Here is a 13,903-nt window from a genome sequence, read left to right on the forward strand (position 1 = left end):
AATAACTCAGCTGACATTAATATTATAGCATTAATAACACAGCTGAGGTAAAAACACAGTCAACCCTAAAGGAAGAAGGGTATGGGTAGAAGGTTTGGGCCAGAGGGCAAGAACTGGCCTCAAAACATATCTCACTGCTTTGAAATTCCACATCCTAAAAAAATCAAATTAAAACTAACACTGGCTGTGGCTCAGTGATAAAACACCTTTTGGTTCAATCCCTGATACCAAACACAAAAAAACAAAAATAAAACTAACATCAAGAGTAGTTTTTTTGTTAGTTTGCTTTTGTTTTTTGGTACTGAGGCTTGAACCCAGGGGCACTTTACCAGGGAGCTACTTCCCTAACCCCTATTTATTTATTCATTTATTTTTGTTTTGGTACCAGGTACTGAACCCAGGGGACTTAACCAATGAGCCACATTCCCAGCCCCTTTTTATTTTTTATTCAGAGACAGGGTCTCATTAAGTTGCTTAGGGCCTTGATAAATTGCTGAGGCTGGCTTTGAACTAGGAATTATCCTGCCTTAGCCCCCCAAGTTGCTGGGATTAAGGTATGTGCCACTGCACCTGGCTCTTTTTAATTTTTATTGAGACAGGAGCTCAGTAAATTGCTGAGGCTGGCCTCAAATTTGTGACTCTCCTGCCTCAGCCTCCAGAGTCACTGAGATTATAGGCATGTGCCACCATGCCCAAAGGGAGTGGTTATGGTGTAATTCATCTTCCTGATAATTGTTTTATCCTGCAACCTGCCCAGACCACAACTTCTTCATCTTCTTAAGCACAGAAACCATCAGAAGAGGACAATACAAAAGGGTTTAAGAAGAAAAGTTACAATTCTAGGCTAAACTTTGAGGGAGAAAGGGTATGTATTGGAAATGAAGTATGGGAAACAAAAGGGCAATGCCAAACTAGATTTTCACCACAGCCTATTCCCTTTATCATACTGTTATCATACTGTTACAAACTGTTTTTTTGCCACATTGCCAGCAGATATGCTTGCACTAATACTTTGAGTAGATTGCCTCATTTAGGTTTTCTTTTATTAGTATACTTTCTAAAATTTCAATCTGATTATGTCACTCAATGGCTCCTAATACCTTATCAGTTAAAATAAAAAATCTTGTATGACATGCAAGGTGCAACATGAATTGGCCAACCTCCTCATCCAATCTCTTTTGCCAAAATTTCCTGTTTTAGGATCCTCCCAAGACCATGTTTTCTCATTTGTATATCCCCAATATTTAACAGTGTGGCACAGAGTAGCGCATAATAAATGTTGGCTGAATAAATGTTACAATTATTAAACTATACCTTGATTGAGAAATAGAATTCTTTTTATCAAAAGTCATTTCTTCACATATGTTTTGATTGCAGCTTGAATTAGCTTTACATAAAGTCTTATTTTGCCAACTTTCCCTATAGCAAGCATTAACTGGATTAGTATTCTTTAAGAGTGTCTTCATTTGGTCATCATTTGCACAAGGTTTAGATATCACTCCACAGGATTTATAACTCTGGAGCTGTCTAGACTGGCTTTTATTCATATCTTCTGCTTTGGTGCCTCCAATCTTATCTGCATGGAGATGTTTCAATGTATTCTGAATATTTATGTTCATAGATGAAATATTACTCTTATACTTTCCTCTTGGTATTTTTTCCTATAATGTAAAAATGACAAGAGTTTTTAAATAATCAATTTTTATAATCCACTTTACATTTCCTTTAAATAATGTAGAGAAAGTTCGTAATTGTCAATAGAACATATATGATAAAAGGAACAATTTACATTAGGAGAAAAAAGGAATTTTTTTTTCAATAAATGATGTTAAGACAACTGGGAAGACATCTGGGAAAAATATAGATATCTAACAGTCTACATAAAAATAAGGTAAAAATGAACTTTTAAATTTAAAAAATAAAATCATGTATGTTCTAAAAGACTATGATATTTCAACATTATTAAGGGGTGAAGATCTTTCCCAGCACCACACAAAATCAATAAATCATAACACAAGAAAACTAATATGCTTATCACATAATTAATTTTTATCAATACTGAAGATTGAACACTCAGGGCCTCACACCTAGTAGGTAAGTGTTCTGCCTCTTAGCTACATCCCCAAACCTTTTTTAAATTTGAGATAGAGTCTTATTAAGTTGCTGAGGCTGGTCTGGAACTTGAGATCCTCTTGTATCAGTCTCCCAAGTAACTGAAATCACAGGCATGTGCCACCACACCTGGCATCATTAAAGAAATTTTTTTTGATAGCTCTCTCAGAACCATGAACAATGAGGAGTTAGGGAGTCACAAAGGAAAAAAGGCCAGAAGCAAAACCATGGCAATCAAATTTTTTCTTTTTTCTTCTTGATACTGGAGCCTCAGCCTCGGAGCCATTAGGATAAATAGGTGTGTGCTACTATGTCCCACCCAATGGCAATCAAAATACCAGGAAATAATACTGGTCAAGCTATTATAATGAAATATTAAAAAGATCAATGGTAGTATAGAAAAGTAGGTAAATGGTATATAGGGAAGCAGCAAAGATGAGACTTGAATATAAACTATGACAAGATCATGGAGAATCCTAAGAGGAGAATCTGCAAAGATGGTTTAGCATCACTGAAATTAAATGAAACTGGATTGGAGTTGTAGCTCAGCGGTAGAGGGCTTACCTAGCATGTGTGAGGCCTTGGGTTCAATTCTCAGCACCACATAAAAATAAATAAAATAAAGCTGTTATGTCCAACTATAACTAAAAAATAAATATTTTATAAAAAGAAACTGGATTTGCATCCTCCCCCAAAATAAAACACAATAAAATGAAATAGCAAAGTAGGGAAAAGAAATGAACAGATAGTTCATAGGATAGGAAACACGTATCTCCTAAACACATGAAAAAATTCTCCATCCCACTTGAAATGATAAATTAATATTAAAGCTACATTCAGGTATCTTCCTCATCTAGTAAAGATTAAAAGAGTATGGAGAGGGTTGGGGATGTGGCTCAAGTGGTAGCGCGCTCGCCTGGCATGCGTGCGGCCAGGGTTCGATCCTCAGCACCACATACAAACAAAGATGTTGTGTCCGCTGATAACTAAAAAATAAATATTAAAATTCTCTCTCTCTGTCTCTCTCTTTTAAAAAAAAAGTGTATGGAGACACATACTCATGAACACTACTGGTAAGAGTATTAACTGTTATAACTTCTATGAAGAAATAATTTAACAAAAATTTTCATAATAAAAATTGCCTATTTGTACAAAAAATTCTATAGATTACTTTTACACATGTATGTTATGTTATTAACTACAACAATATTTGTAACAGCTAAAAGTTGGAAAGAACCTTAATATGTCAGAAGAACTGCCAGTAAATCTATTCAACAGAATATAAAATAACAGATTTCTAAAGAAAGATGAATTGAACACTTATATTTGATTGTGGACCTCTTAAAAAACCATTAAAACAACAATTTTTATAAAGGCATAAACTCACAAGAGCAAGGAGCAATGGAAGAAGAAATAAAGGCAACAAAAATATCAAGACTAGCTGGGCGTTATATGCCTGTAATACCAGTGGCTTGGGAGGCTAAGGCAGGAGGATCTGGAATCCAAAGCCAGCCTCAGCAAAAGTGATGTGCTAAGCAACTCAGTGAGACCTTGTCTCTAAATAAAATACAAAATAGGACTGGGGATGTTGCCCAGTGGTCGAGTGCCTCTGAGTTCAATCCCTGGTCATCCCATCCAAAAAAAATTCAAAACTAGAAAGCAGATACATAAGTGACAATCTACTCAGCAAATCTGGTAAAGCTGAATCCAAAGTTGATAAAGGGAAAATGCAAGAAATTAAGATAAACCACCAAACCCTCAAAAGACTTATGAATTATAACTACCAAGAAACTCTACAAGGTGGAATGTGAAGGTAGAGTTAAAACGAGTGGAGCTGGGTTTGGTTCTGCCTGTGATTTCAGTGAGTTGGGGGTGAGGACTAAGGCAAATGGATAATCTGAGGTCAGCCTCAGCAATTTAGGGAGATCCTCAGAAATTTACCAAAACCCTGAGTCAAAGTAAAAAGTAAAAAGGACTAGGGATGCAGAACAATGGTAACGCATCCCTGGGTTCAATGCCCAGTATCCACCCATACACACATACATACACATGCACATACATAATTATAAAAATAAAACAAGATTGGATGAAAGTCTTTAAAAAGCAGCTAGGCCAGGCATGGAGGTACATGCCTGTAATCCTAGTGATAGTGACTTGAGAGGATGAGACAGAAGGACCACAAGTTGGAGGCCAGCCTCAGCAACTTAAGCCCTAAGCAACTTAGCAAAACCCTACCTCAAAAAAAAAAAAAAAAAAATCAATAAAAAGAGCTGTAGGCATAGTTCAGTGGTATAGCACCCCTGGGTTCATTCAAGCAGGTACAGAGCAGTTTTTTGGGGAACTACTGATCCTAACTCCTAACAGGGGGTCATCGTTCTTCTGCTTCTTTCCCAAGGCTGGCAGTTTAGTCAGGGGGCTAAAACTTAATCTCTGCACTGAAGTGCACTAAGCAAAGCTGAAGACAAAATGCTAGTCAAGAATTAAGACTCAGTAAATATTACATACTGTATAATAGAACACCCACACTCTCTTCTTCCATTTTGACTCTAAAATACTCACTGCCAATCTCTAGGCAGAAGATTGGGCACCGGAGGTTCTCCAAAAACAAATAACAATGAAACAGACTCACTGAATGAATCCTCAATCAACATACTTTTAAGGAGACTTTTAGTGTCTTACTCTTAAATATAAGCCACAACCTAAAACCACCAGAAATACAAATAAAAATGCCAAATGAAGGAGAAAAAAAAACCTTTAAAAATGAAAACTACCCTTAATATAGCTAAGAAAAACCTGGCAATTTAAATGAAGACTTAAATCCATGATTCTTTTAATGGAGGTAAAAAAGAAACTTTGGTAATTAAAAATATAACAGAAGTAAAAACTCTAATAGGTTAATTTAGAAAATAAGTGTGAGAACTTTTCCCAGATACACAACAAAAAGATAAAGTGAGGGAAAATAAGAGAAATGACAAGGAAAACCAATTTTGCAAGTCCAACTGCTTCAAAAAAGAAGTTTAAAGAAAATGGAAGGAAGTACGTAGCATCACAGACCAATGTAAAATTTTCCCTCATATTAAAGAACATAATTCTCCAGATTAAAAGATCCCACTAAGTATATAGCATAACACATGAGATTGATATCCATTTTTAAAATATTTTTAGTTGTAGTTGGACATAACAATTTTATTTATTTACTTATTTATTTTACTGAGGATGGAACCCAGTGCCTCACACAAGCAGTCTACCACTGAGCCACTTTTGCACAACACATCACTCATGCTTATGGTGATGCCAGTGTAAATAAATCTATTGTACTACTAGTTATATAAAAACAAAAGTACATAATATTTGATAACAATGTTGCTGGTTTACATATTTATTTATCATACTTTTTAATCATTATTTTAGAATGTTATTCCTTATACTTAAAAAAAAAAGGTCAGACATGGTGGCTCACACCTATAATCCCAAGTACTTGGGAGGCTGAGGCATTAAAAATGGTAAAAGAGAGGCCAGCCTGGACAATATAATGTGACCCCGTCTCAAAAATTACAAAAAAAAAAATCAACACACAAATCTTGTATTTTTTTTTATAATACTGGAGATTGAACCCAGGGGCTCTCTACCACTGAGAGACATTCCCATCCTTTTTATTTTTTATTCTGATACAGAATAAAAAATTCTATGTTACCCAGGCTATTCTCCATCTTGTAATCCTCCTGCCTCAGCCTCCTGAGTTGCCAGGATTACAGACATGGTATCTCCACACCTAGTAAAAACAAGTTTACTATAAAACAGTATGCTCTTTTAGGCTGGCAGCAGCCCCACACAAACTCAAGTTTATTGCATCTCTTGACTGCATCAAGAGATCATGTTGAGTGTATGACTTACACCATCTCAGTTTCTGTAATTATACTCTATGATGTTCACATAATGCTGACACTGCCTAACTACACATTTTTCAAAACATATCCCTGTGAAGGTACATTGTGTGTGTATGTGAATGGGGGTAAATTATTTGACTGATTTTTTTCTTTCTCAAACTCCTATAATTCAGATGTTAGATTTGTTGCCTCTTTCTTCAATATCTCTTAACTTTTAGTGATCATTTCTGCTTTTTTTTTTTTTGGTATCGAGGACTGAATCCAGGGGACTTGACTTTACTAAGCTACATCCCTAGTCCTTATTTTATCTTGAGACAGGTTCTAAGTTGCCAATGGTGGCCTCAAACTTGTGATCCTCCTTTCTCAGCCTCACAAGTTGTTGGGATTACAGGCATACGCTAAGGCACCTTGTATCATTTCTACTATTTAAAAATATCTTTTGTTCTGTATCCAAGGATGATTCCTCAATTATTACTATTAATTTTTTTTTGGTGGTGCTGCGAATTGAACCCAGGGCTTTGTGCATATAAGGCAGGCACTCTACCAAATTAGCTATATCCCAAAACCCCTACTATTAAATTTTACATTTAAAGTCATTAAAATATTTTTTAAGACTTGGGAAGAAAAAAATTTTTTACTCTCCAACTCTATATTTGGAAAGACTTCTATATTCTTGGAAACAAACAAACAAAAAATCCAACCTCATTTCCTTCTCTTTCAAGCTGTTCTATTCTGTATAGAATTTCCTTTGCTCTCTTCCAGTGCTCTTCAAGATTCTTCTCTTTCACATTTATGTCCTTTAATTGTTCTGCTTCATCTCCATCAAAAGAATACTCTCCTAGACTTAGAGATAATTTCTCAGCTTCATAAAAATGGGGGGAAATGATGAATTTATCCATTACCAGTAAACTCCAACACTTAAAGGATAATCACCTGCCCCATCCCATCCCTTCTGTAAATTTTGTCCATTCAGACTACTGTAGGTACTCAACTGGTACTGAAAATAAATATAAGATAAGAGTGTCTGGCAGAGGCCCAGAACTCAAACAGTCATAAATTAAGCAGAATTACAGGAAAAAGAAGAACATGAAAATGTGTTATTCCAGATACACTAAATACCTACTGGTTTTAAAAGTAGTTTTTTTTTTAGTACTGGAGATCGAACCCTGGGTCCCATATAGGCTAAGCACATTACTAACTAAGCTACCTCTCCAATCCCCAAATAGTTACTTTTAAAACAGTGTTCACAATGTTGTTCCTTCATATAAACTTTAAAATCCTTTCTTCACATCTTATATACAGTTTTTCTTCTACAAGGACAATAATCCTTATCATGGCTATTGGCTTCTATGCTCCAGCCACATGGTCATCAATTCCTTCAACATACTAGCTTCCCTCCTACCACAGGGCCTGTGTGCCTGATGCTTGGGATGAGAGACTTGTCCATAACAATTTCCCTTCTTTTTTACCTAATTAACTCTAGATAATCAGCTCTCAGATGAAGAATCACCTTCTCCAAAGCCTTTCTGCTTCAAGTCCTGGTCAGATTTCTTTCTTAAAGGATATCAAATATCCGCTGTCCACCCCTTCATACCCTATGTCAATTTACAGTAATATATAATCCCATTGGATAGATTATTCAATTACTGTCTATTCCTCTAATTAAGTTCTATGAGTACAAGGTTATATATTTTCTTATACTGTATCCCTAATATCTATCACATAATTTAGAAACTCAAAAATATTTTTTAAAATAAATGAATGTAATTTTTATTAGGACTTAAGTGATAATCACACTAGTTTCTTAAATTTAAGTCCTACAAACTAAATTTGTTATGTTATATAAAGTAAGTGAATTATGTCTATTGCTGCTCTCTATACGTTCTCTTACATATAGGTTTGTATATGCTGAAAATACCTTGGTTATCACAACCAAATTGTATACTCTGCTTTGCAAGTACAAGAGGAACCTGGAAGCTAATAGGGCTTGGCTTATTAAAGCATGTACAACTCCCCCTTTATAAACTTTGGTTGGTACCCTCTTATAGCAATAGTAAACTTACTAATTTTTTTGCAGTTGTGAAGTACAAAAGTGGCAGCTTTGTTTAGTTCCTCATTCTGAGATTCTGTTAAGGCTTGTATCATGAGTGGAAGCCCATTGTTTTTAAAAAGGTCATACTGATTTTCCTCTGGAAAATATATAAAAAATTAAAACAAGATAATTATTTTATCAAAAAACTAAATGCACAGATCATAATCCTTCTTTTTTCCTTCTTTTGGTATCAGGGATTGAACCCAGGGTTGCTTAACCACTGAGCCACATTCCCAGCCGCCACCCCACTTTTTTTTACATTTGGAGGTAGGGTCTCATTAAGTTGCTTAGGGGCTCACTAAATTGTTGAGGCTGGCTTTGAACTTGTGACCCTTCTGCCTTAACCTCCCAAGCTGCTGTGATTATAGGTGTGTGCCAAAATAGTTACAATTTTTAAAAGTACATTAAAATCCAATTTTAAAAGTAGTTTCAATTTAGGAAATAACTTGCTTATACAAAAAGCCTGACTCATGAGTGATGATTTCTGAAATGCAGCATACCTCAGAAAAGTCAACTGTCTTCACTTTGGATTAAAGAAAAGTAGAGTTGATACTAATTACATAGAGGCTAAGAGAAAGAATAGAGAAATGGATAGAGTAGAAGAATGAGTAGAAAAAGCAAGAGGAGAAAAAGAGAGAAGAGTAGAAAAGTGGAAAGGTGTAAGAGGAGGAAGATTTGAAGAGAGTGAGAGAAATAGAAGTGGATAGGGTTGGAAAGAAAGAATAGATTTGAGAGAGGAAATTAATAATAGGATGAAAGTGGAGAAAGGGAGGAAAATGGAAGGGGAAGAAGAAAGGGAATAGACAGGATAGAGTAATAGGTAGCAGAAGAAAGAACCTGCAAAGGTTTTCAACAAGTAATATAGGATCAAATTTGTGCAGCAATGTGAAAAGGGGACTGAAAATGGAGTTAGGGAAACTAGGTGTGGTATGCAGGCCTATAATCCCAGCTATCCCAGAGACTAAGGCAATAGGATCAAGTTCAAGGTGAGCCTGGGAAATTTAGCAAGACCCTATCTCAAAATAAAACATTAAAAGGGCTGGGGATATAGCTCAGTGGTACAGCGACTGGCATCAATCTCCAGTACTTAAAAAAAAAAAAAAGAAGAAAAGGAGCATAGGGAGGTAGCTATTGTGTGAAAGATGTTGAAGAGGTGCAGTCCTAAATTAGGAGGGTAGCACTACTGGCGATATACAGAAAGAGATAAGAAAGGAAAAGAAAAGTAGAACCACAGGTCTCGGTGAATGACTGAATATAATGTCTGAAGGAAGATGAAGAACTAAAATGATTAGAGATCTTAATGACTGGAAGAAAGGCAATAATTTGTTTATTTGCCATATTCATATTTGTGGATTGAGCCCAAGACTTTGTGCATGCTAGGCAAGCATTCTATCACCAAGGTACATCCCAGTCCCTTTTATTTTTTAGTTTGAGACAGGGCCTCATTAAGTTGCTCAGATGCCTCAACCTCCTGGAATTATAAGCCTATACCACCACCACACTAAGCAAAAGGCAATATTTTAAGCTTTTCCTATGACTAGGGGGGGAAACACCAGTGTATTTCCACTGTTTTAATAGCACACTAGGCTGGGGATGTGGCTCAAGAGGTAGCGCGCTTGCCTGGCATGCGCGCGGCCCGGGTTCGATCCTCAGAACCACATACAAACAAAGATGTTGTGACCACTGAAAACTAAAAAATAAATATTAAAAAATTCTCTCTCTCTCAAAAAAAAAAAAAAAAAAGCACACTAATTCAATACTTACCACAATACTCTGTGCAATGACCAAGAGCAAGTATAATGCTAAATTTTTCTCCTGAATCCAGACTTTCATTAGACAGTAATGTCAAAAGTTTGGAAACGATATGGTATTTGGATAGTACTACTCCGAAAGCAGCTATTAGTATAAAATAGAGAAAAAAAAGTAAGTGCAAACTTAAAACTTAGAAATATACATATGATACTTCTTTTTACATATGCTATGTTTTGAAGAGCTTATCCAGGAAGAATATTCTATCTATACAATATCTAAAATATATATAAATATCTATTTAATGTATATGTATAACTGAATTCACTGTAATAAGATGATGATTTAATGTAATAGTCTTCATTAATCCTTCTAAAGCAAATTTTTTGAAGAATGGTTTCTTCTTAATTATTCTGCACAATGTTGCATGTACATTCTGCTTTCCTAAAAGCTGAATATGTCCACTGTCACCCGACATATCGCCTCTTGTGTTCATTGGACAATAAAGACAATCTCATCTAATCCTATCCTAACATTGAAATATTCTCTTAACTGACCAAAGTTCTAGTGATGTTAATGATGTAATGAAGCATATGTGAACCTGTACTGAAGAAATGACAAAATTCAAAAGTCTACTTAAGTTATACTTCTCTCATGGGAATTTTAATAAGGTTCATCCAGAGTCTAACAATACTGGTATAGACAAGAATGCTGGGAATCCTTAAGGGACTATATTTTAATCTTTTTATCTTTTTGGAGCTCAACATATACAGGCATTCAATAACTTCTTTTTAAAAGACCATCTACATTTTTTTGGTTCTCTCTGAATGACAACAGAGTTTTTTTATTACAAAACTATACAGAAATCATTCCTCAGTGGGTTTTTGTGTGTGTTTGGTACTGGGAATTGAATTGTGGGGTGGTCTATCACTGAGTTATACCCTTATCCCTTTTTATTTTGAGACAGTGTCTTACTAAGTGGCTGAGGCTGGCTTCAAAATTGCAATTCTCTTGCCTCAGCCTTATGAGTAGCTGGAATTACAGGTTTGTGCTACCACACCTAGCAATGCCTTGCTGTCTGTACAAATGAGAAGCAGTCATGTGAACAAGTCTGGCTCTTCTAGTAGCTATGGAGTGTTGGGTAAGTCAGGCCAAATATTCATTAGAAAAAGGCATTCTTAATTCTTTATACAATTCTTAAAAATCTATAAATTGGGGGGCTGGGGTTGTGGCTCAGCGTAGAGCACCTGCCTAACATGTGTGAGGCACTGGTTCAATTCTCAGCACCACATATAAATAAATAAAGGTCCACCAACAGGGCTGGGGATGTGGCTCAAGCGGTAGCACGCTCGCCTGGCATGTGTGCGGCCTGGGTTCGATCCTCAGCACCACATACAAACAAAGATGTTGTATCTGCCGAAAAACTAAAAAATAAATATTAAAAAATTCTCTCTTAAAAAAAAAAAAAGGTCCATCAATAACTAATAAAATTATTTTTTAAAAAACTATAAATTGGGTTTTCCATTTCTTATGTCACAAAAATGGCCCTTGATTTCTCATCTAAAATATTTAATGCTGATTTTTTTCAGTGAAATAAAGGTTTAGGAATGATAGGATCTTCTCTTTTTTTGTTAATATTAGTTGTTGGACATTTATTTATTTATTTATATGAGGCGCTGAGAATCTAACCAAGTGCCTCAAATATGCCAGGCAACCACTGTACCACTGAGCCACAATCCTAGCCCAGGATCTTCTTTTGATTCTATCATTAGGCTTGAAGTCAGAGACCTATATGAATTCTTAGTGAAATCGTAATTTGCATGGGAAAATAAAGTATTAGACTAGATAATTTCTAAGAATCCTTTCCACTTGTGAGAAGCTGGAAGCCTAATCCATGTTAGTGTTTAATCTCCCATTTCAACCCCCACCATGCTAAATTCTAACAAAATTTAATTGTAGAAAACTTAATAAGCATTTTTACTTACGATTATCAGCAATACATGCATCCACTGTCTTTGTCACCACCACTGCAAGTTTAGCACTGGAAAGAGCTTTGTGAGAATCAGATTCCAGTTGTACAAGAACTTGGGACAATACATCCAGTCCACCCACAGATATAAAGTATTTCTGAACATATGCTTAAGGAATAAAGTAGCAGAACTATTAATATCTCAAACAAAACATGTGGTTTCATTCAATTAATTTGTACAACATTAACTTGACTTTTCAAATACTTACTAAAAATTTCCAAGAATTAAACATCTAGTCTTTACCTGTGCATATACATAATCATATGATAAATTACTTATTTATGCAAGCACTTCACTTTGACATAGTACAAACACGTGTATTGTACAATATTGCTTTCTTCTGTGTAAGAAGTTTTTCATTTCATTTAGTAATAACTGTTGTATTTTGTAAGAAAGACATTATTAAACTATCCTTCAACGATATTAAACAAGCCTTTCAATAGAGCTCTAAGGAATAGACTTAATAATTTAGCTTAGAATAAAAAATAGCAAGAGACCATTTTCTGAAATTCCAACATAACACAATTCCTTTGCAGATTGCTCAGATCTACAAAGGGCAAAGTATTTAACTGTTCCAAAACCATATCTCATCCATCTTATAAACAAAACTTTTTTAACTTCTTGGAGCATAAAACTATGTTACTGAGCTATAACAACTATTCTAGACAAAAGTTCAATGACAGGTACATATTTTTAAGTTTAAAGTCCATTTTTTCCCTGTTGCAAATGATTCTGAAGGGGAAATATCCCCGGGGGGTTTATGGATTCAATAGTCTCCATAGCCCCTATCCCCAAAACAGACTTAAAACAAATGGATATAATTCTGTTACAAATCTTTTGTCCAGTTTAGCCTAGTTCCAAAAAATAAAGCCAAGATGATTTAAAGCAAAAACTAATTTTTGTATTGTTTAATGTAATAGAACATTAATCTAAAAATATTACATCCAGAATTTTCTACATCTGAGAAAGAAACTGTAAGGAAATATTATTTAAGGACAAGCAAGCATTTTCAATATCATGGAGACTCCAAAACAGCTTAAAGAGTATTTTTTTTGTACATGTATGTGCATGGCTTAAAGAGTATTTTTAACTTAAAAACTTTTTCAAAGAGTAAATTCTAGCCAGGTGCGGTGGTACATGCCTGAAATCCCAGTAATTCAGAGGCTGAGTTAGGAGGATGACAAGTTTGAGGTCAGTGTCAGCAAATTAGTGAGGTTCTAAGCAACTAATGAAACTCTGTCTCAAAATAAAAAGGGCTTCACTTTGACTTCACTTTAGGGCTGAGGGTGTAGCTCAGTAGTAAAATATCCCTGGGTACAATTCCCTAGCACCAAATAAATAAATAAAAATTAAAAATAAAAAGAGCTGGGAATGAATGGAAGGAAGGAGGGAGGAAGGGAAGAAAGAGGGAAGGAAGGAGTTTCCCATCTCCCCACATCACAGCCCCTCCTCTTGTGCGAGAGATTAAACCCAGGGCCTAATGTATGATAGGCAAGGGTTCTACTACTGAGTTAAACTTTGAACTCTCCAAAAGGATGTATTAAGTATAGACACAACCATGTGTGTATGTATGTTCATATGTATGTGTGTATGTACGTATACGTGCATAGCCAGGGGCACTTTACCACCAAGGTGTAGCTGGGGGAGCTATACCGCCAGCCCTTTTTAATCTTTGAGACAGGGTCTCACTAAGTTGCCCAGGCTGGCCTAGAACTTGAGATCCTCCTGCTTCAACTTCCTAAATAGCTGAGATTACAGGCAAGTGCTGCTGTACTCAGAAAAAAATGAAGTATTTTTAAATGCTTAGATGAAAACTGGCTCTCTATTGCCACAAAGGTGCTTATTTATAGCCTAAGTAACAAAAATTCAAGCTTATATGCAGAGGAACATTCTGCTTTATACTTGTATGCTGAATATTTCAAATTTCCTCTAATTTATATTTGTTTTTGTTTTTACAAGCTACTGGGGATTGAACCCAGGGCTTCGCACATGCTAGGCAAGTATTTCACCTCTGAGTACATCATTAGCCCTAA

General features: G+C 35.5%; 1 protein-coding gene across 1 annotated transcript in view; it reads right to left on the minus strand.

The window, feature by feature from the left end:
- Terb1 (telomere repeat binding bouquet formation protein 1) overlaps positions 1–13,903 on the minus strand; it is a 44,880-nt gene that overhangs the window by 11,867 nt on the left and 19,110 nt on the right. The window contains exons 8-12 of the mRNA XM_076837566.2: positions 11,826–11,978; positions 9,856–9,987; positions 8,063–8,188; positions 6,701–6,861; positions 1,315–1,661 (exon numbers count right to left, since the gene is read on the minus strand). Of these exons, the coding sequence (XP_076693681.2) occupies positions 1,315–1,661; positions 6,701–6,861; positions 8,063–8,188; positions 9,856–9,987; positions 11,826–11,978 (919 nt within the window). The remainder of the gene's footprint in view (positions 1–1,314; positions 1,662–6,700; positions 6,862–8,062; positions 8,189–9,855; positions 9,988–11,825; positions 11,979–13,903) is intronic.

Source organism: Callospermophilus lateralis, chromosome 18 (genome assembly GCF_048772815.1).
Source record: "Callospermophilus lateralis isolate mCalLat2 chromosome 18, mCalLat2.hap1, whole genome shotgun sequence".
Classification (NCBI taxonomy): domain Eukaryota; kingdom Metazoa; phylum Chordata; class Mammalia; order Rodentia; family Sciuridae; genus Callospermophilus; species Callospermophilus lateralis.